The sequence below is a fragment of the Brachyistius frenatus genome, unplaced genomic scaffold (assembly GCF_029030835.1).
Source record: "Brachyistius frenatus isolate BFR_SWC_R1_liver_20210118 unplaced genomic scaffold, ASM2903083v1 Contig_66, whole genome shotgun sequence".
Taxonomy (NCBI): Eukaryota; Metazoa; Chordata; class Actinopteri; family Embiotocidae; genus Brachyistius; species Brachyistius frenatus.
In genome coordinates this window covers 1,312,949-1,340,936 of record NW_027210665.1, presented here as the reverse complement: position 1 = coordinate 1,340,936, position 27,988 = coordinate 1,312,949, and the positions used below count along the sequence as shown (strand labels likewise).

General features: G+C 41.8%; 1 protein-coding gene across 7 annotated transcripts; it reads left to right on the top strand.

Moving 5' to 3' along the window:
* Positions 1-102: 102 nt before the first annotated feature.
* Positions 103-27,988, top strand: tbc1d4 (TBC1 domain family, member 4). 7 transcript variants are annotated; one of them, XR_011311253.1, is made up of 25 exons: positions 103-574; positions 699-1,175; positions 6,610-6,738; positions 6,813-7,050; positions 7,946-8,190; positions 9,100-9,189; positions 9,681-9,785; positions 9,995-10,127; positions 10,248-10,339; positions 10,493-10,603; positions 11,585-11,707; positions 12,262-12,321; positions 14,686-14,903; positions 15,342-15,494; positions 17,325-17,482; positions 18,096-18,308; positions 20,565-20,726; positions 21,061-21,219; positions 21,556-21,656; positions 21,897-22,040; positions 23,016-23,175; positions 23,339-23,508; positions 24,454-24,630; positions 25,247-25,766; positions 26,151-27,988. XR_011311253.1 is itself a non-coding variant. In XM_069706976.1 (24 exons), the coding sequence occupies exons 2-24, from the start codon at positions 789-791 to the stop codon at positions 25,475-25,477; spliced, it is 3,753 nt and encodes a 1,250-aa protein (XP_069563077.1). In that variant the 5' UTR covers positions 103-574; positions 699-788; the 3' UTR covers positions 25,478-27,988. The 7 variants fall into 7 exon arrangements, 6 of the variants coding, with proteins under 6 accessions (XP_069563077.1, XP_069563076.1, XP_069563075.1 ...); XM_069706976.1 differs by having other exon boundaries at positions 6,813-7,044; positions 25,247-27,988; XM_069706975.1 differs by having other exon boundaries at positions 14,689-14,903; positions 25,247-27,988.

Genomic DNA, 27,988 nt, shown 5'->3' with positions numbered 1-27,988 from the left:
CAGCTTGTGTACTGTGGAGAAAGGCGGAGCCCCGTCCTGTCACGTTTCACACAGCGGCTCTACCCTACCCACTCCTCCAGCACATGGGATGTCTGGGCGGTTCGTCAGCGCGCACAAGCCGCTCCGCCTCCTACAAGACGTTGTGGAAGAAAGGGATCCCAGACGAGAGACTGCACTTAAAGACGATAAACAAGCATCAATGTATGTATTTGATAGTTCACCGGGAAAGACGAATACGACAGCGTCAGACAATCTTATGTGTTGCAGGATTTCAGGGCTGGGACGCGCCGCCCAGTGTGCGCTCAGGAGCAACGTACTGCGCGTCATAGAAATCAGATTTCTCTGGGCGACTTCTGTTTACACAGGAGCCATCCAAAGCCACGTTTTAACAAGCAACCTTGGTCGGGACAGTACCATATTACAGGAGTGTTCAAAAACAGAGCAGAGCAGGGAATTAAGCTACAAATACATGGAGTAAATTTACTTGGAAATCTTTGAAGGAAAACTTCCAATCGGCGACATTTGTTGGAGATTTGGATTTGGATACCATGGAGAGTTGCAGCTGATCGACAGGGTGAGCACACGTTGGGCATGTTGCTTTGTTGGAAATGTTGCTTTGTTGTATGAACTTTTAAGCATGGATGTAGACGAGGAAATATTTGCAAACTAACAACAGCCACGCCTGGTCTTGGTTGCAGGGAATGGTGTATCGGCAATATTTTTTTTATTATTAAATTAGTTACTTAATTCCTGCTGCTGTCAACGAGACCGAAGTGTCCCTGGTCAACATGGAGAGTCAGGATGAGAAGGAGAAGTCAGACAGGAGGTTCGCCCTCAGTTACATCGGCTGGTCCTCGCTGGACAGGCGGACCACCCTGCCCATGCTGCCGTGGCTGGTGGCTGAGATCCGCAGGAGGAGTGAAAGGGGCGACTGCGGCCCAGTGATGCAGCCGAGAGAAGTTCAGCTGGTCCTCTGCCCCCCCTTCATCCGATGTGTCCCCACCAACAGCAGCAACTCCTCCGTCTTCATCTTCGAGCACAAAGCGCAGCTCATCTCTCGCTTCATTCACAACAGCAACGACCTCACCTATTTTGCCTATCTCCTGCGGGGCCAGCCCGACAACCCCGAATCCGAGATGTCCTGTCACGTCTTTAAGGCCGGCGACCCCAATCAGGTAGGCCTGCTGAGACATAACATATCAGTTACACAAGGAAAAAGAAAAAGTGACCCCTAATAGCGTTGTAAGAATAGAAAATCCAGGTCAAAAGATAATCAGGGGATCAGTGGTGTAAGCACTCGGATAATAAATATATTTTCTATTGTCACAGGCAGGAAGAGAGTTTCCTGTGCTCTGAAGTCCAGTTCAAACAATATCAGTCTTGCACTGTGATCAGTGCGTAATACTCCTAAACAATTCAAATGTAATTGTCCTAAGGGTCCTTGACTGCTTGATCTATTATGATCAGGATTTGCACAGAGGCACACCTTCACTTTAAATGGAAGCACAAAACAAAGGAATGCCCAGCAAAGCCTCAATTGGAAATTCCCTTGAGGTGACAACTGGGTCATTTAATCTCAAACAAGCACCGTGTTAGCTTAGTGAAAGGCCCAAACATGTTTGTTGCGGCATTAAGTATTTAGGCCAACTGTTGGTGGGGATGATAAACAGAGCACATTGGATTTTTTTTTTTTTTTGGGCAAACTTAATCCATCTCTGTGCTTTTCTCTTCAGGGGGATCAGTACAATGGCCCTGAAGCTCAGTGCACTGCAACTTAAGAAAACACACATGCAAGTTCACCAGTTTGACAAAGCAAAACAAATACAGAAAGCTGCCTTCAGTGTTTGGTAGTATTTGTAGCGTGTCTCGGAATTTGCTTGTGTTTTCTCACTTTGCAGCCGAGTTGTGTCAAATTGGTGAAGATGTTTTGGTGTTTGTCTATTTGGCGAGTTTCTTATGACGTTCACCACCATAGATCAGACTTCACTCTGGTGCCTGTGGTGTGACAACAAGGGACTCGGCACAATATCGAGTCAGCACATTTATTCGCTGAGCAGCACGCCACTCTTGGGTAATAAACTGAAATGTGTTAAACAGTCAAAAATCTGAAACGTGGGAGTCAGTGTTTGAATATCAGTGTACAGTACTGTCCTCTGGTCTTCACTGAAAGGCAGTTTAGATCATACTGTGGGGTTGAGGCGACGCACAAGAGTTCACCCCAATGGCACTGATGCATCAGTGTTCACTTGCATGTGAATTTGCAGAAAAGAATTAGAATAACTGCCTCATATGTTTTTTCTGTTCAGATAAGAATCACAAATGTGGTTTGGAGTCATGCCAACACAGCACTTCACTGCCTGTAACACAATCTTAAGTCTTAGACTGGTCTCTGTTATTCCTGTTTCCACGCTGACCCGGGAAACCTTCACAAATAATGTTCACAAACAGATCTGCTCACATTTTGCATTGATCTCAAGTGTGCCTGTGTTGTATAGTGTTTCCTGTGGTATATGCAACGTGTGAGCACACTTGTTTTTTGCTGCCGAGAATCAAAGAGGCAACACATTTGAGGCAGGCGCACTTTCGAAGTCTCGGGCCTCTCCCCTGAAGTCCATGCGCTTGCAGCAGTTAGAAAGGCATCTTGAACATACCTCATTCACCATTATTACACAACCAGAACTGGTTTGGCAGACAGCAAGTTAGCAACATGTGCAGGGTGGACCATGGCGGAATGCCTGGGTTACCCTAGCAGTGCGCTGTTGTCATGTACAACATCCACATTGCAGGAATTGATAATTATTTATTTGATAGGTATATCCTGCATGTAATACAGGCATTCCTGTTGTACCGTTGTGGATTTCCTATGATAAAATACTGCTTTATTTTTAGGTGACAGGAATGTTTTCAAATCTATTTTTGGACGTGACAGGGGTCTATTAAAAAAAAGGCCTGAAGAATGCATGAAGGCAGAGGCCCTGGAATCTATGAAAATTATGTGAAAGGTCAAAATGAGAAGACACTTGTGATGTTTTGAAGAGCAGCGAAGCTTAGATAGCTCAAGGACAGTTAATTACATTTTGTAGCCAGTATTACATTGTTAGTGTACCTCGGAAAATATTTTGTTTTGCTAGGTGAGAAGATACCTTACTGCTTGTAATGTTTCTATGTTTGCGACGAATTAGCCAAGAATGATCACATTTGAATGCAGTGCTGAAGTTGAACGCTACAATGACTCACGATCAGACCTTCTGGTACAAAGTAGTATTACAGGAAGGGACGGGTCGGCGCTACCTGGTTAGCATGCAAACTTCAATTGATAGACATTTTTGACATAACTTCAACACTGCTACTTCTTCACAGTCTGTTAATATTTAATTTTTGAATGTTTTAAACAAAAAATTGTATAAGCTACATTGCTCCTTTAAGGATAACAGGCCACAAAAAAAATATTTCGCTAAAATGATATCGAATGCGTTTAGACATGAGTTAAACATCTAAACAACTAGATTTTTACCAGGCTCAGACTGTATGATTCTCATTTACATTGTCAGTGAGACTGGTAACAGCAGGTACAAATTTAACTCTGATTATCAACACCTTTTGTGCCATTATTAGTCCAGCAGTACACTGTCAGAGCCTGCATAGTGTAAAACACGGGCCCCTTCATTATTTCACCTCTGCTGTGACTTGGAATAGGACCACTGTGGAATCTTTCTCTGGGTGACCCTCTGCCGTCTTCTGGGTGCTGTTTAGTTCAGTGATGCTGAAACACTCTAATGAGCCAAGTCAGGGCACTGGGTGATGGGTTTTTCCTCAAATTCTCATCTGTGCAGTAAGTTTTAGGTATTAAAATGGCGAGTTAGGATGAAAAATGATTGTCTGGCTCTCATCATCAAACATCAAGTATCATAAAACACATCAAATAAGGGTGACTTTTTACTTTTTGTGCCATCGAGTTGTGTTGAAAAGCTTGTCCTTTGTCATACTTGTGCTTGCATTTGTTTGCTAGGGGAGGTGAAGAGGCCCAATCACTGTCTATTAACATGATCACATTTCTTGCAAAACGAGAAACTAAAGAACACAGATTCTTATCCGTTTGTTATGATAGATTCAGTTACAGTCCTTCCTCCAGTACAAATAAACATTTGTCGATTTATATGCTTGAAAATACTGTATTTGCTTTTCTTTTTCTTTTTTTAATTACACATTTAACAATTTTTTTTATTTGCGGCTTTTTTAGTTGCACAGCCAGTTGGTTTGGCGGTGCAGTCAGAGGATTAAGAACGTTCCTGTCTCATCGCTAAAATGTACTGGTCATCATGTATGCAACCTCATTATTTGAGGCAAAATTAGTGTCCAAATACAAAGGAAAAGTTACTTCCATCCTGACACATTGGTGATTTCCAGTTGTGACATGACCTCCCGCTTTCTGGTGGTTTGGCTTAATGGTATCAAAAAGAGCAACAGAAGTATGTGCCAGCTACTGTCTGATCTAATATTATTAGGGCCTGCCGCGTAGCGGTCGGACATTGTGCCAGCCATGGGCTGAGTGTGCTCAGGACTCGACCAGCTCAGAGAGGACAATACTTGTGTTTGCTTTCTCCCTAAGCTCTAAAGCTGTGCTCGGCTGCTGGTGTATATGTAGACAGGCCGGTGTCACTGATATCATTTAATAAAGCGAGGAAGTGATGGGTGAAAGTTAAAACCAGCTCGAGGAACATTATTAGTGGATAAGTGTTAGTGTTTGAATAGATTTTCAATGAAAAACAAATTGGGCTTCCTGTAACACCCTACAGCTCTCTGCCTGTCTGTGCCTGTCTCCTTCCAAGTAATGAGCACCTGTACTGGCTCTGAATCGGGTTGAGTACAAATAATTAATCAGATCAAATGGCGCTGTGGCATCATCTTACTCATGTATATTAAAGAAGTTCCTTTAAATGTTAAGATGGCTATGTAATTTTTTCCTCTGTGACGAAGGGGCGGTGATTCTCAGCCAGCAAGGCCTCTGAATTACCTTGGTCTCGTAGTGTCAACACTGTCTCTGCCAATGAACAACTGCCTTTTCCCATATAGTTAGCCAGTTCGAGGTCAAGTGCTGTTTGTTTTTGTAACCCACATGCACCACCCTGTCTCTGTGTCTATAGTTACTGCATGTGTAGTCATTTGTTGTTTGTCGTTATCTCAAGAGGTTATTCAAAAGTTGTAAAAGATTCCTGACAAATACATCAGCAAACAGCTAGAAAATCAATTACACAAGGCTGAGTTTTGTTAGTGAAGACATTTCTTAGGAAGCTTGCGTGACCAACCACCCGCCACCCCCACCACCTGTGCTCTTCCTCATCTCAATGCAGCCCTCTGTCACCAGCCAACCCTTGGGAAGGCTGGCACTTGGAAAATGACACTTTAAAATAGCTCATGTAGCCACAGCAGCAATATAGCACATGTTTGATCTCTGTGTGTTTAAATCAAGGACAGACTTCATGCTTTGTTTTATTTTATTACCAACCACTTCTTTTCCTTTCTGGCTGCCGTCCCACCTTCTTTGCTGTTGTTATGGTCAAAATTCAGAAGTAAGACTGATGTATTTTGTTACATAACTTCCCTCCCTTGTCTACGTTCATCAGCAGTCAGTCAGCAGTCAGCTCTCATCTGACACGATAGGTGTGTGTTTGTTTTAGCCCTCATTGTTGTATCAAACAGAGGATTTGACTGACCTTGGCTGTGGCAATGGTTCGAGGCATTCTAGCTTTTTAGAGAGCTTGAGCTCAAAGGCTGTCAGTCAGTTGCATCTGCCAAGATTTTAGTGCAGCAATGATTCGGTGCTCTCTGACTCACAACTTTTCTTTCAGTCTCAGTTGTAAAAGTGTCTGAACAGTGAAGAATGGTCTGGCTTCACATTACAACATATTGCCTATGAATCTGCTTGGAAAGCTTTCCTATATGTTTGAAATCTTGACTGTCGTTTTTATTTATGTTTTCCCCGGGATGGACCTTACCGAAGCACATTATTTGCTTCCACTTGTTGTTCCTGCACGTTTTGGAGTGTCGAACGCAGTGAAGCAGAAACAGACTCAGTGACCTTCAAGTCTCTGATGTTATGTCATCAGTGCTGTAGAGCGCCGGTGTTCCCTGACTCCCTGCCCACCTCTGATTCCATTCTAGCATCTTTCATTTTACATCTATGCATTTATGCATATTAATATGATGCCACTATTTTCTATGTGAGGAAACATGCACTGCAAGCTACAGAGATCATTTTATTTAGACTTTTAACTTCCTTTACTTTCAAACCTTTTGGGTTATCATTGCAATTTTGAGATTGATTTTAACATGAAAATTAATATATATATATATATATATATATATTTAATATTGAATACACAGTTGTATAAAGTATATTAGACAACATTATGCAAACAATTTACAAAGTGTGTTGTTGTAGGTATCAGGGTTTAATATATTGATTTTACTGTGTTTATTTCAGTTGTGGTATCGATATGTTGTTCAGTTGCAGGAGGAGTTCAAGTTTTACTTGACTTACTGTAATCTTTTGTTATGGTTTTCCTTCCTCTTCATCATATCCCTTTACTCCACTCTTCCTCCTCACAGGTCCCTGAGGTAATCAGTAGTATTCGCCAAGTGTCCAAATCAGCCCTAAAAGGAGATGCCAAGCCCAAACAGGATGCGGACGAGGCCTTCTACAACTCGCAGAAGTTTGAAGTGCTTTACTGTGGCAAGGTAGAAATCAGTGCATATATGGCTCAGATGTGGTGTGTTTTAGTTTTTTAAATGCTGTCGTGTCACATTTCCAGGTGACAGTTGTCCACAAGAAGGCTCCGTCCACCCTCATTGATGATTGCATTGACAAGTTTCGTCAGCATGAGATTGAGCGTAAGCGCCTGCGCCTGCTCAATGGACAGAAAGGGTCCACGGAGAGCGCTACTGTGGAGTTCCTCATAGGGGAAGATGGAGATCCACTCCCCTCTGTTCTGAATGAGAGTGTGGAAGACCTTGAAGGTCCCGGACTGGAGGACATGACCACAGGTAGAGGTAAAAGCCTGATGCAAAACAATTATTAGGTAAAGTTTATGATGATACAAATGTGCACAACAATGGCAACAAAAAATAGCCTTACTCTTATTTATTATGAAGTGCAGTTTGCTGCTCTTAAACCCCAGTTTCTGTTGCTACCCCTGTAAAGCTTTTAGTTCTTGCACAGCACATATAACACAGTTTTAATAGCAGCAGATGTACCACTCAAAAGTCTTTCACTTTATACACAGGTAGACAGAAGAAGGCTCATCATTTGTACAACGTAATTAAAATCACAACTTTTGCTGGCATGTTTTAACCTTATGGAGTGAGCTGATTGAGCAATTGTTTGTTCCGTGAGGTGGTTGAAAATAGTCTCTGGCAGAGTAATTTGTGTTTCCAGCTGACTTTTTTTTTTAGAACATACAATTATCCACTGAGATGAGCAACCAAGACGAAGCCATAACAACAACAACAAAAACAGTAGTGTCTCCCTCCCTGTGACCTGACTTTGACCTCACAAAGAGACTTAAAGGAACAAAAAAACCAAAGAAAATGTCAATGGGAACATATATAATATGTGTATACAGTATAATTTGCACTTAAATTAGTAGATGGTTAAAAAAACAAAACAATAAACAACAGTTGTCATCATCCACTTTTTTCACTAAAGTGTCTAATGAAGGCAGGGAGTTCAGTTATGAACACTGATGAGTCCAACAGAAAAATTTACAAACACTTTATACACAGTCAAACTTGATAACATCATTAAACGTGTCTTGATTGGTCGCGGGTTGTGGCCCTGTACACCAGAAAGAGTTATGGCTTAGAATACCCAACTTGTAAAAACTTGAAGTTAAAGTTGTGTTATTTAAATAATAAGACGAGTGTATCTTCTCTGTGCCTGGTGCAGGTAAAGGTCTGTCCAACAGCGCCAGTCAGAGCAGCCTACGAGGAGCATTCCCTGAGTGCATCCTGGAGGACTCAGGGTTCGAGGAGCCCCAGGAGTTTCGCACACGCTGCAGCAGCATGGCGGGGAGTCTGCAGAGAAAGCCGGGAGAAGGTGTCATCATGGTTCCCACACGCCGCAGACACGCCAGCGCGCCCAACCATGTTCAGCCTACCGATGCGGACAAGAACCGCACTATGCTCTTCCAGGTAGAGGACGTTTAATACAGAACAGTGCAGTAGATTTTCATGACAAGGTCAGAAGATTATCATCTCATTGTTCAGCTGACTGTAGAAGCTCAGTTCGTGTCTAAACAGCCATGTTCTCCTATTAAAAGCTGTGGTTAAGTTTGTACTGAAGAGCCTGTTCAGGGCCAAAGGATCATTTATAATTAAATTTTTCATTTGCAGTTAACTTAAAGGATGTGTAACTCTTTGGATTTGCTCCACTCTGTATACACTCTCTTTGTCAGTGAGATGGATCGGAGTTCAGATCATCAATTGTCTCGAAGAACTTAATTCCATCTGTCACACCAAAAACCAAATGCTTGCTTGCTTGCTTGCCTCAGCGATGTTTGTCATTGAAACCCACTCTGCATTTAGTTTCTCTGCTGAACGTCACGCTGCTGCAAATCATTTTTATGTGCACAAGGCTGACAGCTATAATGTACGGACCAGCTCGGCGCCGCGTAACCGTTCCAGTTAAAAAAAGGGCCGTAACTCCCGTGTAGAACTTGTGACTGCAGCTACTGCTCTCGTGAAAAAGTACGACTTCATGAAAACTATGCGGACTGCAGCGTGGGCCAGCTGCCATTCCTCGCACACCGGGCCCATTTCCTCATGAAGCTAATTTTAAAAAGTAGAGCACAACGCTCAATATGATACTCTACACAGCAGTCAATTATGGGAAAAATCGTTGGTGCAGTCTGACTTGTTGACCTTGATTTTGAGTGGGCACAATCGTGTTTATGAACACACGGGACTCAGAATAGCCATAGTCCTTGACACTGAGACACTCACAGTTAATGTAACGATAGTAATGTATTTTGTGAGTACTTTTTATGTACCGTATGTGCACTTCCATGAATCTCTGTGACTTTATTTTGCTGTGTTTCATAGGTTGGGCGTTTTGAAGTAAACCTCATAAGTCCAGACAGTAAAACTGTGGTGCTGGAGAAGAACTTCAAAGATATCTCATCCTGCTGTCAGGTTGGTTTATTTTTACTTGCTGTATTTACACTAAAAGCCTCTCTATCTCTTGTGTCTCTGCTGTAGATCCCAGCTGGAAAATAAACTTAGAGTAACTTCATGCATTAGTTTTCTACTAGACTACTGCATCATTGGCCATCTTTACAGTACAGCAGGCTTCTTATGTTTAATACTAAACTTGGAAAATGACATCTTCATCATTGATGTAGAAGTATGCTGCTTTTTTTTTAATGGTCAGTGTAATCCAGTTTCTTTAAATAGACATCCCAAATGAAGCTAATGCACTGTCTGGTAGTGCTGATCATTTATTAATTGAATCGAAAATATAAATGGAGAAAGTCAAGAGCCATTATGGTGTCAGTTACAGTGAAGTGCTGTAATTAGTTGCAGTTTTATCATTTGTAATTGTGGACTGAGCACAAAGAACCAAAATTATTCTCATCCTCCTATGAACTTATTCTAGTTTGCTGTTTGTCTTGTCTTTGACACAGGGTATCAAGCAGACCGACCATTTTGGATTCATCTGTCGGGACCCGTCAGTGTCGGGTCCCAATCAGTACGTGTGCTACGTTTTCCAGTGTGCCAGTGAATCCCTGGTGAGTCACACGAATGAGTTGAATGAAAATATCTTCAGCTTTTACTCTGAACCTTGATGCAAATGTTGAAGAGCTTGTGTGTGTGTGTGTGTGTGTGTGTGTGTGTGTGTGTGTGTGTGTGTGTGTGTGTGTGTGTGTGTGTGTGTGTGTGTGTGTGTGTGTGTGTGTGTGTGTGTGTGTGTGTGTGTGTGACGGACTGTGCGTCTCAGGTGGATGAGGTGATGATGACCCTGAAGCAGGCCTTCAGTACCGCAGCAGCCTTACAAAGCAACAAGACCCAGATCCAGCTCTGTGAAGCCTGCCCCATGCATGACCTGCACAAGCTCTGCGAGAGGCTTGAAGGTAGTCACACATCCAGTCCTTCTCTCTTTTGGCTTGGCTCATGAATATATTGATGCATGATCTGTTTCTCACAGTTAAAGCAAGATCAAAGACGATTGTTATTTCCACTCCTGTTTCCAGGTCTCTACCCACCTAGAGCAAAGCTAGCCATCCAAAAATATCTCTCCCAGCTGACTGATAATGAGCAGGTTGAGGTTTTTGAGCGAGTTCAGGTAAGGTTTAGCTTGTCTTAATTAAAGCCCACTTTTTGCTGGCAACATAAGTGACACATTAACAGTTTTTTGGTGATTTATCAAGAGAAACGGCTCATTTTTACAGATGCTGCATCTTCTTTAAAGCACTGGTTTGTGTATCCATATCTGCAGAGACTGAAGCCCGGGTCAGACCAAGAAGAAAATGAGCTGATGATTCTCCAACTGAGACAGCTCTGTGAAACCAAACAAAAATCCCACCTCCACATTGGAGAGGTCCCTCAGGTAAGAGCTTTACCCTGCAGACTGAGAAAAATCATGATCCAAAACAGTTTACTGCAAAAATTGTATTCCTCTATCAAAAGAAGAGAATTGAACTTCTCACAGATTCACTTCACAGCTGTAGATTGAGTTCTGAGATTTTAATTTAACTTTACTATAGCACTGAGGTAGCAACATTTTCACTGAAAATCCAAGTGGTGTAATGAAGGGCTTTATCAACCTTTGCATTTGAAGAAAAGTCAATCCAGGCCTCAAAAGTTTCTAGAAGATAAGTAGATTTTGTGCAGAACAGCACTGAATTCAATTTTTCTCATGGACTGTGGATCTCTTTTTCTACAAAGACGTGTTATCCTAAAGTTTTCTTTTGGTTTTTGTGTTGATATAGTGACAGTTTTAGATAGGCAAGGCTACAGAAAAGACACATACAGTCTACAATGATGCAATTTCACCCCAAAGCAAGACAGTCTGAGTGCTTGAATTCCTACCAACAAGTTAGACTGTATTTACAGTATCAGTTGATTATTTACTGGGAGTGATCGTAAAGTTTAATGGATGTTTTAGCATTTCAATTCCTTCTCATGGCTGCTATTGATGCTAAAACAGTTGTTCTTTAGCTGTGGTCTTAAAAATAAATCACTTCCCATAACGATGTATAATGCTCTCGATCCTAAATTCAGTTGCTGAGGGGAAGACATGACACTTAAAGTATGAAAGAGTTGTGGATTCTTCCTATAGAAGGATTTAGTCTGAGAGATTGTATGCTTGATATCATCCCTCAAATGGCACAACTCCAGCAACTCTTTAGTGTAGGCGAGCAGCAGCTTGAGGCTGTTCCCTGAGGTCTCAACCACGTGGGCTGCTACTGTATGGGTACACTGAGTTTGTGTAGTGAATGTGTTCCAGCTCGAAGTTGTTACACTCTCATTTATCAATGATTTCAGTGATTATTTTTGTCTTATGTCTGTTGTTGTTGGTGTCTGGCAGAATGCAGCGAACAGCTCCGCAGCAGGAGACAGCGCAGCCACCAGCAGTCGCTTCAAACTTGATATCCTCAAAAATAAAGCACGCACATCCCTCACCAGCTCTCTGGAGAACATCTTTGCAAGGGTGGGTCTGAACATTTAAAAAAAAAATATATATATATATATTATCTGCCTCTGAATTATCTTTATTGAATTTCCTGCTCTCATATTATCGTTACTTTTTCTCTCTTTATTCAATTTCATCCCTGCCTTCGTCTCTTATTTCTACACCCCAGACAGATTACAGCCACTGGACTGTGGACCTTTATTTGTCTCCCTGCTCAGTCTTTGTATCAGTTGCTGTTTCTATGTCACTGTCATCCAGGGGATTTGGATTGACCCATATCTGCCAGTGAGACAGCAGAATAATTCCTTAGTAGAAGGATCCAGGCAATCTGAGAACTCTGCTGCCATCTGTTATTGTCTGAGAAACCTGGCTGAGCAACAGTACTGTAAATGTTATCCAGTCAGGAAACATTTGTCCTTTTCATTTCTTCACATTTAGGATTTTCTGATCTACTTTCTGTTTGTGAAGACCAGAATTTTTTTTTAATTTTTATATTTTAATTTTTTTAAATTAATTTACCCATTTGTATTTTCACAACTTGTCTCATATTATGCAATCCCCTCTGTCAACAGGGTGCCAGCCGAATGCGAGGCCGCCTGGGAAGCATGGGAAGCATGAGCAGTTTTGAAAGAGTAAGTGTCCTTGAGGAAGAACATGACAATTCCCTGAGCTTCAGTCCGGGGACTCTGGGAATTCTCACTTTATACCCTGTGGCTTTTAGAAGCATGTAATATTGCAACTCTGTCCCCTGGAGACGAAGAGTGTGATGAGCATGCTTTCACTTTCATCAGTGTCGATAGTTGGATGCGTCCCACCGTAACTCTCTCACGCAGAGACATGATTTTGCGCTGCATTATTCCCACATAGTTTTATGATGATGCAGTGTTGGTCAGAAGGCAGAAGAGCAGCGTTGTCAGTGAACCATTTGGAGTTGTTGTTACTGCTGTGCAGAATGTGGAGTGAGCATGTTATGCAGTCCCTCTGAGTACTCCACCAGTTGAGCATTTCACTCCTGTAAGGTCTTCTGACTCATGACGGACTATAAAAAAAATAAAGGGTCAAAGGCGATGCAGTTAAACCGGAAACCGTCTTTTTCATTTACTGCCCACTTTTTTTTTGTGGTGAAAACCTGCCTCCTACAGTACCCAAAATGCAACTTTTCTGCAAAGACTTTGGATTTAAACGTGTTAGGCTAATAGTGGCTCGTACAGTCTTGAGCCATTAGCCTCAAGCAAAGATTAGGTGCAGGCTACAGCCCACTTTTACACTTTGTTTTGTCAAAACCTGGTGCCTATATTAACCACATTGCAACGTTTCTGCTCAGAGTTTGGTCAGAGATTCAGATGTGTTATGCTAATAGTGGCTAATTCAGTCTTGAGCCGTTAACCTCAAGCAAAGATTAGGTGCAGGCCACAGTGCTCTGATAACCTCTTTTTTTTCCACTTTCAGCCCCAACCAGCACTACCTCATCACTTCAGCTAATTTATATGATTTTGCTCAGTTGCCTCTAGAGCCACAATGTTTTCCATGTTAATGCAGTGCTACTTCCCAAGACCTGGTAATGGACTTTGATGTGTAAAATCAGTGGCGTTTCCCTTTAAACGTGTCGCTCAGAGTATTGAACACACATACATATGAACTAGTCGAGGTTTGTAGCTCTCGTATGACCTACTTTTCCTATTGCATCAATCCTGTCACATCATATTTACTAGCAGTGTGAGCTGGATGTTATTCACCTCAGCCCTCAAGTGTTGGGGGATTTTATTAAGCTGCTATATCTCTCACTTTCTCCAAATCCACCAATACTGACAGTTGCATATGTTCCAAAAATCAAAGCAACCAGTCATTGGCCCAGTGACAGACAATCTTAACTTATGAAGTGCAAGTAAAAATGTTCTCACAAGCAACATTTGTATCAAGATGTCCTTCTGTTGTCAAAAAAAATAAAGCCTCAACCAGCTTTGTTTTGTTTCTAAGGGTCAGAAAAGTTATTTGCATTGTGATTAAGTGAGTAACTAGTCTAGTGGGAATTCTGTCAGGATGCAATGTGCTGGTAAGCAGGAAATCCCAGTCAGGATGTCCAGTTATGCGCATGCAGAGCCATGTCTGTCCTGGATTCAACTTTTAAGCCCTACAAGAGGAAGAGGACTACAGGAGTGTCTGATCTCAGACCCTTTACTCTAAATGTTACAACTCACAATGAGACAATTAGTTGACAGTGATATCGAGCCTGACTTACATGTGCGCAACAAAAACTTTCAAGATAGGGACAGTGGCTACATCAGGCCTCCTTTTTTAATTTTATTTTTATAAAAAAGGTCTCTACATACATTGAACGAAGCAACACAAATATCACTACATTACCGCGTCGTGGCAGATCTTAAAGAGGGAGGACTGTAGAAGTATGATGGGAGGAGATGGGGAGGGTTTTCCCGTTGCACCACTGACATCTTTCCCACCAATAGTGTGTGATGCTGTGAGTCACAGGACACTGTCCATTAGAATACAATAGATGTGGGAGTAGTACAGACTGGCATGAGGTTGCACTGAGTGCAGGAGTGTTGAGTGGAAAGTTAAACCTGGAGTGAAGCCTTGCAGTGGGGTTTGATTCAATAGGTGAGTGCAGATGTGTAACTTGAGTCACTGAGTGTTTTTTCCGACTTCAGCCTGCGCCACTGGAATAGAGTTTCTAGCTGTGTGTGCTTTGACTCCCAAAGACATTTAGCCTAATTACATTTTGCCTGCTTTTACTAACTTTATTAGCCCTCATAGTTATGCAAAATATTTGACAAGAATTTGGATTGTGTTTGGCTTGTTATTATTTGCCATTCTTTCATTGTTGCATCCTCTCACTCTGTAACATTTGCAGATAGATCCGGAAATCAAACCATGCTTAAAATAAATTTAGGAATAAAACCTAATAAATGTGCATTACTGTTAAAGGGATTTTCATATATAAAGACATCTTTCTCCGTTTACTTTCTGTCCTCTCTTAGCAGGATGAAGAATCTCCAGGCCACTCCCCTCCAGGTTCCCCTCCTGCCTTCCCTGACGACGACCCGGAAGGTGGACTGCAGTTTCGTCGGCGCGCCCACACCTTCAGCCATCCACCGGTGAAGAAACGCATCTCGTTCGAGGGACAGTTGGTCAGTCAGAGCAAACAGGCTCCGCTTCGCAGACAACATTCTGTAAACCCCGAGCTGCTGCTGAGCAGGTAACCAGTTAATCACTGCGTTTCTAGTTTCACACTTAGGAGAAAGGAATGATCAGTGCATTAAAGATTGCAGGAGTTTATTTTTGGCACATTATTGCAATTCAAAATGTATTTGTGTTCGGAGATTTGGCTAATGCTAACTTTGCTTAGAAAATTAGAACCCGGTGCTTTTCTATTAATCGCTTTAACACAAACTAAATATTGAGTTGACCTTTTGATGTGTGCACAGACAATGTAATCTATTTGCAGCACTTTGATCAGGCCACAATCACCTCACCTCCTGCCACTATCCCTGAACAATAGCATCATACATTTCCTGTCACTGTTTTTATCCCTCATGAGTTTCCACAGTGTTTTTCTATGCTTGGAACATAAGCCCTTTTCTTTTGTGTAACTTTTTGTTTTTATTTGTGGGCATTTCATGTTTGGCCCGCCCAGACCCGAGGCTGTTACAAGAACGCGCAGTGTTTCGGAGAGTGAATCCTCCTTCAGCCTCCCCTCCTCTTTCTCTGCTCCCACTTTCCTGAAAAGCTTTTACCAGGGCTCACTGGGCTCCCTCAGCTCCCTGGCAGACAGTGGGAGCTTCAAGAGGTGAGAGGGGGTTCCCAGACAAGAAACCCTTTGCTTAGACTCCAACACACCAGACTTGACAATGAGATGGGTGGGAGGGACAAACTGTTCTTTGCTGGGATGGCAGTAGCCGTATACGTGTTGGCTGTCGAAAACGTTTAACACCCAGCTATAGTGTCCTCTACTTTTCTACTTTTTTTTACCTGTCATCAATAAAAATACTCTCCAGCTATTTCTATTTCTCCTCATCATCTTTGTCGTTGGACCCTCTTCCTGTTTCTCTCAGAAGGAGAAGGGGATGCTGACACACCTGTCTCTTGTTGTATTTGCATGTGCATTTTAAGCTTTTTTTTGTATGGCAAACTATATCTAACCCTGATTTATAGCCTTTTATGACCATATTTCACTCTCGTGACATCATCCTTCTTCACCAGTGCAATTTAGGATGCCTTAGAACTTCTACTCAAAGCTTCATGCTAATTTATTTCATTGATATATTTATGCTCAAAGGTTCAGCTGCACAAGATAATTAGCAATTATAGTAGATTCAGTACATGCCACAGTGTGCCTGAGAGCCTCGTGATTCCGCTGTCTGTTTTGACAGGGTCTAGGTGTCTGCATGGACGAAAGTAAAGGTTAACATTTCCATTATGAATGAGATGCAGTGGAGCAGACTATTGTAAAGGATCGTTTCCACAGGATGTTTTTTTTTTACTCTGACAGCAGTCCAATCCTCTTTGCGCTTGCATTGATAGTGCAGTATAAGGAGCAAGACAAGTTTCTCAGCACAAGTTACCCTGTGGTTTAAAAGACAGCGAGTTGACAATCCTTAACCTGCTGGGTATTTAAATCTTAACATGCCAACATGCTCAAAGCCAGGTTTACTTTCTGCTGAGACTTTCTTTATGACTCGACGAGCAGGAAACCGTAATGAAAGGTATTCTCACTTTGCCTGTCGTATCTCCACTGCGCTGTGCCTGTGCTGGAAAGAAAACAAAAAGTAATATGTCAAGGATTTTTTTTTTTTTTTTTATTTTTTTTATCTGTTGAAGAGGCAGTGCTAAATGTGCAGAACAGTGTGCAAGAGCAAAATCGTTGTGTCAGTGACAGTTGTCTCAATCCAAGGTCACTTCCTGTTTTTCTTTGCCCACATGATCAGACAGGCTCTTGTGTGCTGACCAAGCTCATAAACTACTGGAAGTATGAAGCGATCCCCAGAGACAGATACTGGAAAAAGCTTATTCCTTTAATGGAGAAAAAATATGTAATCTGAATTTTAAAGGAGTCCTTAATGAAACCTCTTTTTCTGATGTGTATATGCACAGTTTTAAATTAAAACTTTTTTACCCACATTTGCTTGATTGGCAGGTGTGAATTTTACTTTGGACTTCATGACTCCATAAATGTGAAACACAAGTAACACGAGGCGGAGAATAAGTCTAAGTTTAAATAAGTTTATCAGTGCATCTAAAAACCAGCTCATCTTCTTCACTAACTGAACCAGCTTCTTTTCCAGCAGACCATCAAGCGTGCATGCGCCTCAACTGTGGCTGATGTTTGTTGTCATCTAACATACTGAATATGAACTGCTGCTTTATTAACATGGACACTGAGAGATCAGTCAATGGCTGTCACATGTTTTTTTGTATGTTAACAGTTTATCTTGATTGTTTCTCATCGACCCAGCAGGTTTGTTGATGAGAAGCTTGTATGAGGTTACTTCGGTTGTGTGCACGCGCGATGAAGGATGTGTGTGCCTGCATTTATAAAAGGGTGCTAATAGAGTGTTGGTGTAACTTAACACCCGGCTCTTTTATCAGGTGTCTTTGACGCTGCTGTCTTCTCTTGTAGCAATGAGGAAGATAGGAAGAGGACCCTGTCCGCTTGCAGCAGCGACTCTTTGAGTGGAGTACTCCCTCCGACCCCACGCCGGGTCTCCTGGAGACAGAAGATCTTCCTGAGTGTCGCGTCACCCCTGAACAAGGCATCTGCATCCATGCAGGACCTAGGTCTGGTAACACAATCCGTCTAAGAGTTCAGGCGAGGCACAACACGACACGACACGATGCACAATGAATAAGCTCTGAATAATCCACAAGTGAATAGGACATGAGTGCAAAGCAGGGGGAACGGTCTTCTGGAAAATGACAGGCAACGCAGCTTTTGGGTTTGCAAATAAGTACATATCTGCAGCAGTGACAATAATTAACAGACATATATCTGATAAATTAACATCCATTGTTTACCCTGTTCTAAACTCTGGTTTTGTTCCCAACCCCGCAGAGAAATAATCCATTCTCTTAAACGGATATATTTCACTTTCTTGCCAACTTTATCTGTCTGTTGTTTGGTGCTGGTCAGTTAGAGGTACAATGGGTTCACTCGAGTTTTTAGAGCTGCCTGCTGTGTTGTTTTGATGACAACAGTGAGACTACTCACATTTAACTACTCGGTAAATGTAGCATAAAATCAAAGCAAACATGAAGCTACAAGAGGCTGTGAGGCTCTGCAGAGCTGTAGAATTGGGTGATAATGCTCTGTGGACCATTGCCGAAAACGGCTTTATTTGTTGGATTCTTTGTTTCATAAATGTGACTCAAAAGAATTTATTTTACACTTTAGACTCCTCTGATGTCCGGGAGCTGTTGCCTCTCTCTCCTCATGCCTTGGACTCAAGTCTGGACCCTTTGAGGCGTCTGCTGGCCCCGGCAGGTGACCACCCGCCCGAGGAAAGGCCTAAAAGGACGGCAGCCGACTACCGGGCTCTCTGGAGGACTGCCATCCACCAGCAGATCCTCCTGCTGCGCATGGAAAAGGAGAACCAGAGACTAGAGGGTGAGTAAAACTCACTTCTGTGCACATAAAGTATGACACTCAGCCTCAAACAAATACTTTGTGGGTGACATGAATGACATTTATGAAAAACATGATGTCCTTAGTCTTAAGGCTGAAAGATCATTAAGTGTTCTTTGATGTATTTTTTCCTTTGCAGTCACTGGTAATATTTATAAATTGCCACAAGGCTGTTGTTGACATTTGCTAACACTGAGTATTAGTGTTAAGAATTATGTGCTTGTGAAGATATTTATTACTAAAGTTTCATACTTGGTCCTTAACACATCCTCTAACACTTGAAGTCATTTCATTCTGAACTGAAGCTTTAGCGTGGACAGAGATGGAGGGATTGGAGTTAGAGACTCCTTAAGCTGTCATTTTTGTTTATTTTGAGGAGTCGAGTGTTGCCATATTGGTTTAGGATTCTCCAGCACAGTTCAATTTAGAGTTATGGTGTGGCAACAATTGCAGATACACAAACATACGTGCAACTAGTAGCTTGAAGTGCATGTGTACAGTTGTTGCTCGTGTGGGAATTGTTGGGTTCCTTTGTATAATGTGGTAAAGTTCTGTTGTAAGGACTTTACTATGTAAAGTGCCCTTAAATAACTTGTGTTGTGATTTGGTGCTTTATAAATACAAATTAATTGGGTTGAACTAATTGCATTTTATGGGAAAGCAACACTTATAGCACTATTATTTCACAACAATAACACGATATCTATTTCACAAAACATATGATAGGTCATAGCAAAGATTTCTGTGGCTTTTTTTTTTTTAATGTAACTCCACCTTGTAAATGACAAAAGCGTAAAACCATAATATTTATATGTATTACTGGCTCATATCATGGACAAAAGAACCCAGGATGTCACTTTAATGTACAGTGAACCCTCGTTTATCGCGGGGGTTACGTTCCAAATAGAAACCGTGATAGGTGAAATCCGTGAAGTAGTAACCTTTATTTTTTTTACAATTATTATACAATGAAATACTCCATAATACATTGAAACCAAAGAACAAAACCTTTTTACAAGCCCAAGCATTTGTTTAACAAATAAAAGTACTGTATAAATGTTTTTTTTTTACAAATAACTACTGTACTGTAAAATAATAATTTGAATCATCAATACGAACTGAAGGCTTCAAATTGCTGAGATCGGCACCGCCCCACTGCGACCCGAGTCATTGGATTAGAACGGGAGAAAATGAAAAATGATTATGAAAACAAATACAAAGTACAGTAGGACAAATAGTGACTCGTGTATTTCACTGCTCTTCTGACTGAGCCGCTGCATCCTGACTCCGCTCTGCAGCGGGTCTTTCTTCTAAAGCCCGCGGTGCAGGTGTGGTTTTTCGAGAGAAGAACATAGTTATCGATAGTTGTTGTCGCTCTTTTTTCTTCTGGGCAAAAAGATTCTTATAAACCGACATGCCACCATCGATTATTTTTAATTTGGCAAGCTGTTTTACGTACGTGTACATATTAAACCGCAACGTTATTGACAAACAGGTAGAGAAGAAGCGGAGAGACTGTTTAGCCAATCAGAATGCAGAACACAATGCACGATGCAAATCCGTGAAGCAGCGAGACCGTGAAAGGTGAACCGCGTTATAGCGAGGGTTCACTGTATTACCATTAGTGAAAAAGAGGAGTTTTTATTTTAGCCTTAGATGTACCTGCTTATGTGTAGCCTTTGTATTCTAAACACCAACACATTTCTTTCCCTTTGTTTGTTACTATGACATTAATGCTGGTTTGAGGACTTAACTGTGAATAACTATTTTCAATAAAAGGTAAGCAACATAAAAGGAGCGCTTGGGATCAAGGCAGATGTTTTGCATGATTTTGGTGGCTAGTTATTATTCTCATTCAATTCTGCTTCTTTTGTTTGCATTTTCCGGGATGATCGTACTTTATGGTGTTTGTGTTTCTTTTGTCTCATGCCACTATGTTGGTGTAGCTCCTCCATCTCTCCAGCATAATAAGGCTGGATATTTGAGGTCAATGTGGGTATTGTGGCTTGTGTTTACATGGTAGGCTTTCCATGGTAACCAGTGAGTAAAGGTTAAAGGTGTGAGGGTCCATAGCTGCTCCAGCTGTCAAATCTGACTTTTTTTCAGCTACATTCTTTTTTACAAAAGCAAAAAAGTACTCAAAGGCCTCTCTTGTTGGGTTAGGGTTAGAATCTTAATGAGCAAAATGATGTTAAATATGTTTTTACATCTGTTTTTTTGCCGGTGATTGTGTTGCAGCGAGCCGAGATGAGCTGCACATCCGCAAGATGAAGCTCAACTACCAGGAAGTGAGCCAGTGTTCCAAAGATGTGCTGGCAATGTGGGAGAGAAAACTGACAGCTCCGGGCAGAACGACAGTCCCACAAGACAAGGAGGATATGTACCGCGCACTGTGCCAAGGTGAGAGGTGTGTGTGTGTGTGTGTGTGTGTGTGTGTGTGTGTGTGTGTGTGTGTGTGTGTGTGTGTGTGTGTGTGTGTGTGTGTGTGTGTGTGTGTGTGTGTGTGTGTGTGTGTGTGTGTGTGTGTGTGTGTGTCTTTGTGTCTTTGTGTGTGAGCGTGGGACATTCAAGGCAAAGAATAAGAAACAAAATGAAGTGCAATTAAGGAAAATAAACTGTTGTAAACAGCAGGTAACACAAACAGGGTGTTATGAATAAATGTGAAACATGACACATGTTAACATGACTTGTTTCTGTCCCGATGAGCACATCCAGTCTTGCTCTTTGTCTGCAGGAGTTCCAAAGAGCCGGCGTGGGGAGGTGTGGTTGCTCCTTTCCCATCAGCACCGGCTGCATCACCGACTGCCCCAGCGTCAGCACGCCCCCGACACCCCCTACCACGACCTGCTCAAGCAGCTCACCGCACAGCAGCACGCCATTCTGGTGGATTTAGGTGGGCACTTTACATAAAAGAGGCTCACACATTCATGGAGAACAAAGAAACGTCAAAGAATTTCACTGTTTTGTATCCAGACGTGTGCAATTTATTAAGGACTATAATAGGACTAAAACTTTAAAGATTTTAGGACAGCCTCAGCTGCTCTGTAAATAGAAGATAACATTATTATCAGTATTTGTTGTCAGAGCTGTAGTTTGATTGTTCTTTGTATTTTTGTTAATTAAGGGGCAAACTTAAAAATACCAACATTTACAAACTTCTCCATAATGCTTCTTTTTGAAAGGTAAATGCTCACAGATAAATAAAATACAAATAATTTATCATACGTAGGCCGGACCTTCCCCACACACCAGTACTTTTCAGCCCAGCTCGGCGCCGGGCAGCTTTCCCTCTACAACCTCCTGAAAGCCTACTCTCTGCTGGATACAGAGGTAGCTACTATAATCCTCTTTGCTTTCTCCACAGTGCACATCTGTGATGATCATCATGAAATTGGTAACACCTTGAGTGTGCTCCCTTTTTTTTTTTCTCTCTCTCTCTCTGTGTGTGTGTGTGTGTGTGTGTGTGTGTGTGTGTGTGTGTGTGTGTGTGTGTGTGTGTGTGTGTGTGTGTGTGTGTGTGTGTGTGTGTGTGTGTGTGTGTGTGTGTGTGTGTGTGTGTGTGCCTCACAGGTTGGCTACTGCCAGGGTATCAGCTTTGTGGCTGGAGTGCTGCTGCTCCACATGAGCGAAGAGCAGGCGTTTGACATGTTAAAGTTCCTCATGTACAACCGCGGCATCAGACGGCAGTACAGGCCGGACATGGTCTCTCTGCAGGTCAGTACAAGAGAGGGTATATCATATGTGAGGGCTCTTATTTCTGTGAAGTAAGTTTTTATCTATTTATTAAATTAAATTATTTTGCAAGATAACTAAGGACTCATCAGACATGACTAGTTGTTGCACCAATACTGAATTTAAAAAAGGTCAGATTGGAGACAAATTATAGCTTTATATTTAGAATTTACTGGTGTTTACTTGTACATTTGGCACCACATGAAAAACAAAGGCTTAGTTTTAGACAGTAATGCATGCAAATAGTACAAGCATGCTAAACTTACACATTTGCTTTTAGCTCTTATCTGCCTGCTATGAGGAACCTCATGTGAGTTTTATTAGTCAGCAGCAGCAAGCAGTAGTTTAGTGTCTCCACCTCAGTTAAACCACACCTGCACTGTTAGCTCCAGTTAAACATCAGCTGACCTCACCGGAGCTGAAGCATCAGCAGGCGTGGTAATGTTTAAACCACATCAAGTAACCATTGAGCTTAGCAGCTGCCTCTGCACTCATCTCTTCACTGCAGTTCTGTTCTTACGAGAGCAATCCAAAGTTCGCAAAGACAAGAGGAACTTGTGCCAGTTCCCTTGTGCAGTTGTTCAGTGGGAGTGAGGAGGTAAAATTATTGCTTGTCTTCTTTGTAACTGTCAGGAAATTGTAAGAGTGATAAGAGTCTAATTTTAGCTTGAGCTAACTTCTGCTTCTCTTTTCTGTCTGCTGTGCTTCTTTCACTGTGAAGTATTGTTAACAAGTTAGCACAGCTCATCAAATGCCTGGTCGTGATACGTGTCTGAGCAAGTCTCTAAAATACTTAAGGAGCTCTGTCCTTGGACAAAAGTTAATTTCCCAGTTAGTGATTCTTGGACTTCCCGGTGGTACTGCGTCCTTGCACAGATCCCGATTAACCAGTTTGTTTCGACACAGCATGTTTTGACCTGAGTGTGTGTGTGTGTGTTGTCTGTTTTCTCATCCCAGATTCAGATGTACCAGCTCTCCAGGCTGTTACACGACTACCACCGCGATTTGTACAATCACTTCGAAGAGCACGAGATCTGCCCGAGCCTCTACGCAGCGCCGTGGTTCCTCACTCTCTTCGCCTCGCAGTTCCCCCTCAGCTTCGTGTCCCGCATCTTTGGTATATTTTTTGAACAAGTCTCTGTGTTTGCTCACAACACTAAACTGCTTAAGTTCACAATTTTGTAGTGGGGTGTAAAAGTTGGTATAGAAGTTGTGATAGTTAAAGCCTTAAAGTGCGTAAAGCATTTGTTTATTAATGCCGTGCCGATTTATTCTTTCAGATTTTGTGTTCGTCCAGGGGACTGAGGTGATCTTTAAAGTGGCCCTGTGTCTGCTGAGCAGCCATGTGGGGGAGATCGTAGAGTGTGACAGCTTCGAGAGCATTGTGGACTACCTGAAAACGACACTCCCTGCCCTCACTCAGACACAGATGGAGCAGACCATGGCCAAGGTACAGAAAGGGAAATACAGTCCCAGGTTTCCAGGTTATTAAACATGATGATATGTGTAAAGTTGATTCGTGCATGAAAGGTCACTTACAATGATCCCAGGCTTGAATGTCATTGAGAGCTGAATCTTTTTGATTATTGTGATGAGGGACAATATGTGTATGGAGGTGTGACACTGATAAAGGTCTAATATCCTTACTTACCATTGTGTAAGACTAAACAATATTATTCTTGAAGTTTAGTTCAGCTTTAAAACTGCTTGGTGAAAGTAAAGTGGAGCTGTTATTGTCAGACTTATCACATTTGAAAAAAAGCTGCCGTCTGTTTATTCACAGTCAAACAATACATTCTTATGTCTTGTTATTTAAAAAAAAAAAGTTAAATATTTGTTTTCATTTCTGATAAGCTTGTGGCTCTATTAACAACTAATCTTATTAGAAATACTATTCAGAAAATTAACAATAAATCATATAATCATCAGTAGTGTACATTTTTGTATTGTGTCCCATGTGGAAAACATGGGAAACTCGTGTGTTTTCTCTGTAATGACAGCCAACATTATTTAAACCTGAGTAAATAGTGCATTTGTTGGGGAATATTTCAAGCTGGAAATTTGGTGCTCTACTCTAGAGTATTTCCACCACCAGGTCAAAGTATCAGTCTGACTCAGAATTGTGCGCGTGTTCTTTGTATTGAATGAACATGTCGTGCAGTGCAGCCTTGTAGGTCAGTGAGGTGTTTTTGTACAGCACATCAGGCTTTGAAGTAGTCAGCGGGATCAGTTCTTTCTGGTCTTTTCATTGTTTTTTAAGACTGTAAGAAAAACTTAAAATATCAACAACTTATCCAGACTTATTTTGCTGGACCTTTCTGTTTTTACAACACAACACTTTAGTGACTTGTCATTTGATGGCATCTGTCTCACTGTGTAACCTGTTGATCACCAGGTCATGGAAATGGAGATTTCAAAGCAGCTGCATGCGTACGAAGTGGAGTACCGCGTCCTGCAGGATGAGATGTTAGATGCTGGACCTCTGCCAGATGACTCGGACCGCCTCGACAAACTAGAAAAGACAAACGTGCAGCTGAAGAAACAGAACATGGAACTGCTGGAAAAACTTCAGGTGAGGAAGAGACAGATCAAACCTACATGTTGAATCAACAAAACAGGCTTCCTCATCGCTCTACTTTAGAGATTCAAAAGCAAATGTTGGTTATAGAGTGTCACTGTGTGGACAGCAGGAAGACACTCCCTATGCCATTGTAATTAGTCACATGTAGTGTCTCAGAGTACCCATAGATGGCACTAAAACATAAGTTAAAAATGGAAATGTTAGGAGGACAAAGGGATTGGGAGGCCGTGTGTTCTCTAGATACTCCTATCATTTCACTAATGTGTGAATCTGTGAAGAAGGACTGGTAAAGTCCCACCTGGTGGTCGTCATATTAGTGAAGGTTAAAGAGCTGCTCTCACACCTGATGTGACAAAGGCACATTTCTGCACTCGTTGGTGTTGAAAAACTGCTCCAGCATTTAACAAAAGCTGGATTCTTTATTAAATATAATTATATTTGATCACAGTTATTTAGAGATTGTGTGTTGTGTTGTGTACACTGTGATGACTTCCAGTGGAGATCTCAGAATTTGTGACTTTTGAGGGTTTTTTTTTTTTTTTTTTTTCAATTTCTGTCCAAATGTCAGTCTCTGTACTTACTGAGATGCCACGTCTGTGTCCTCCAGGCGTCACGGCAGAAGATCCAGACGCTGGAGACAAGCGTGGAGAACTTCCTTTCTCGGGAGAGCAAAATGAAGCACATGATTCGCTCTCTGGAGCAGGAGAGGGCAGCTTACCAGAAGACCATTGAACGCATGCGCTCGTGCCTTCCCCCTGACGCCCTGACAGATGTGGAGATGACCCAGATCAAAACAGGACCCAACGGGAAAGCCAAAACTGCAGCCAAGAAGCCCTGATGGTAACCAGGGGGGCTGGCTGCTCTGGGGCAGACACACAGGCAGACACTGAAGTGAACAAATGGCGACTGCTTTGTGGAACGCTGCATTGTTGCACAAGAGTGGTAACATTTTGTACATGTGTGATATCTGGACTTGAGACGTGCAGGCTGCATGGGAAACGTCTGTGATGTTTGTCAGCAGATGATAGAGTTGTGGGAGGATGGTTTCAGTTATTTTAGCAAACAGACTTTTCCCAGAGTGCATCAGAGCTGCTGTTTATCTCATCTGTTTCACTGCCAGTTTGAAGGTGAGATCAAGTTGCACATCATTCTTTGCTATTCAGATCTTTTTGGTAATCACGGGGGAATTTTCTAGATCGACACAAGTGAGAAATATGTCAGCCTCTGCAAATCTTTTTGTGCACTGCTTTGATGTTTTTACTACCACTCAGTAGCACCACAAAAGTAGTGAACATAAGGGTGCCTGCTGCCAAATAATCCTTTAGACCTCAGGGTCAATTTATAGCCATTACCAGTGTGTATGATCCTTCACAGCATTGTTTTTGTTGTGCTGGAAACATGGCCTCAGGCTGACTACATTGCTTTATTTCCTTTTATTCACTTGAAATTTTTCTGAATGTAATTTCCCTCCAAAGAACATTGTGATAATATTCTCTTTTTCTCCACCACAGAGACGTCTGGCCACAGGTCTTCCATATTAGGCTTTGAATTTCGGCAGATGTATACTATCTTGTTGTTCATCTCTCAGCTCTGCACTGCTGCCTTCACACGAGAGAGCTTTAGCACTCGCTGCTTTTAAGGAGGAAGTGTTTTTTTTTTTCCAAAGCTCAGACAGGATGTGAGGTTGTCTGCCTTCTCAGTTTCCTGTGTGACTGACCGCGGTGATGCCTCGTTTTAACGCTGAGCTCTGACACAGAGGTGGAGGAGTGATCTGAATGTACTTCTGTTCAAAATGTCTGTGACACCTTTGTCTTTGTCAGCTTCTGGTTTGACATGGCTAGCAACATCCTTTTTTTCTGTAGTGTCTGAGTATAAGTCCCTAGTTTTGATTATTTCGAAACTTGAAGACGACACACACCCGCAGATACACTGCTGTTTTTCATGTGTTCGATTTTATGTTTGCAGTCAAACACAAGTGTTCAGGGGAGTAGAGCGACAGCAAAGAAAAGGAGAAGAACTAAAAGGTACTTGAATGTCCTTTTCAGTGGTGATGAGTCTCTCCTGGCACTGGGTAATATACTGTATACAGTATGCACACACACACACACACACACTGTACAGTGAATGGCTGACTGTATGCACAGACAGTTTATATTAGTTCAAAGAGTGTCCCTGACTCCCTCCTCAGTTTTGTTTTAGCCCACCTCCGTGTCTGACTCACCATCGCCGGTTTCGATTAGAAGTAAAGCAGTTCTGAGCTTGACTTCACTCTCAGAAAACACCTTCACATTAAAACCAAGGTGATGTCTGCCATGAAAAAAAGTACTTTACTAACAACATCTATCAGTCTTTCTGTCCTTGGTGACAAGTTGTGGTGACACATTTATGTCTATTTCAGTGTAAAGTTTTTTTATGCTCAAACTTCAGTCCAAGTGGACTCATTATTTGGCAGACAATGCAATCTGTTTATGTTTAGCAATCCTGGGCACTTGCATAAACCCAGAGCACTTGTCTACTTTTGCAAAGCTGCAGCAGCTAATTCACACAAGTTTTGATAGGTTGATAAATCCAGCCTGGCGTTCCCTGTCAGGGTGAAATGTTTTTCTAGCAATTGAGGTGACGTTAAAGTTTGCACCAAACTTAATACAGAAACGGTCACCGACTGTTCAGCAGGGATTCTTTCAGCAATGATTCAGCAAGTGAAACATATCAAACAAATCATTGTTAAAGGATACGTAGGACACAGTTCTACACCAGCCTGGCTCTGCTTGACAATTGCCCACAGCTACAGTGAATTTGGGTGTGGTATTACCAGGCTACTTCTCCACAGCTTCCCTGCCTCTATTTGCCTGGTTTAACTACAGTTTTTGTGCATCTTAGAAATAGACCATTGAACCAAAGATGTGCTTGTTTTCCCAAAAGGCAGCGATGTATGTTAACTGTGATAAATCATTTTCACTACATCTGTTCAGCATATTTTAGGTTTCTACAAAGACAAAAGCTTGAACAGATACCAAATATTGGTAATAAAAACTTGACACGCTAAAAAAAAAATTAAAAAAAAAAAGTTTTCTTTTTGTTACGTGTTTATTTTTTGTGCCAAAATTTTAAAATGGCTTTAATTGTCTTTTAAATCTGAGTTGTAAGACTGTTTTGTCAATATCTAATGTAAAGCACTTTGCAGTGGTCAGTGAATGGTCTTAATTACATCAGGTGCTCAGTCCTGACTGCTAAATAGTCCTTGCGTCACTGTGTTTTAAGAAGAGACTGTCAACACGAGGGCTATACAAAAGCAAAGAAACTGTCGTGAATTCTTCAATAAACCTCACCTTGCCTTGTTTTATGTCTA

Coding starts and splice junctions, on each gene's coding strand:
- tbc1d4 (XM_069706974.1), top strand. CDS start 789: ATGGAGAGTCAGGATGAGAAGGAGAAGTCAGACAGGAGGTTCGCCCTC. Junction 6,739..6,812: donor AAGTGCTTTACTGTGGCAAG/GTAGAAATCAGT, acceptor TCACATTTCCAG/GTGACAGTTGTCCACAAGAA. Junction 21,657..21,896: donor ACTCTCTGCTGGATACAGAG/GTAGCTACTATA, acceptor TGTGCCTCACAG/GTTGGCTACTGCCAGGGTAT.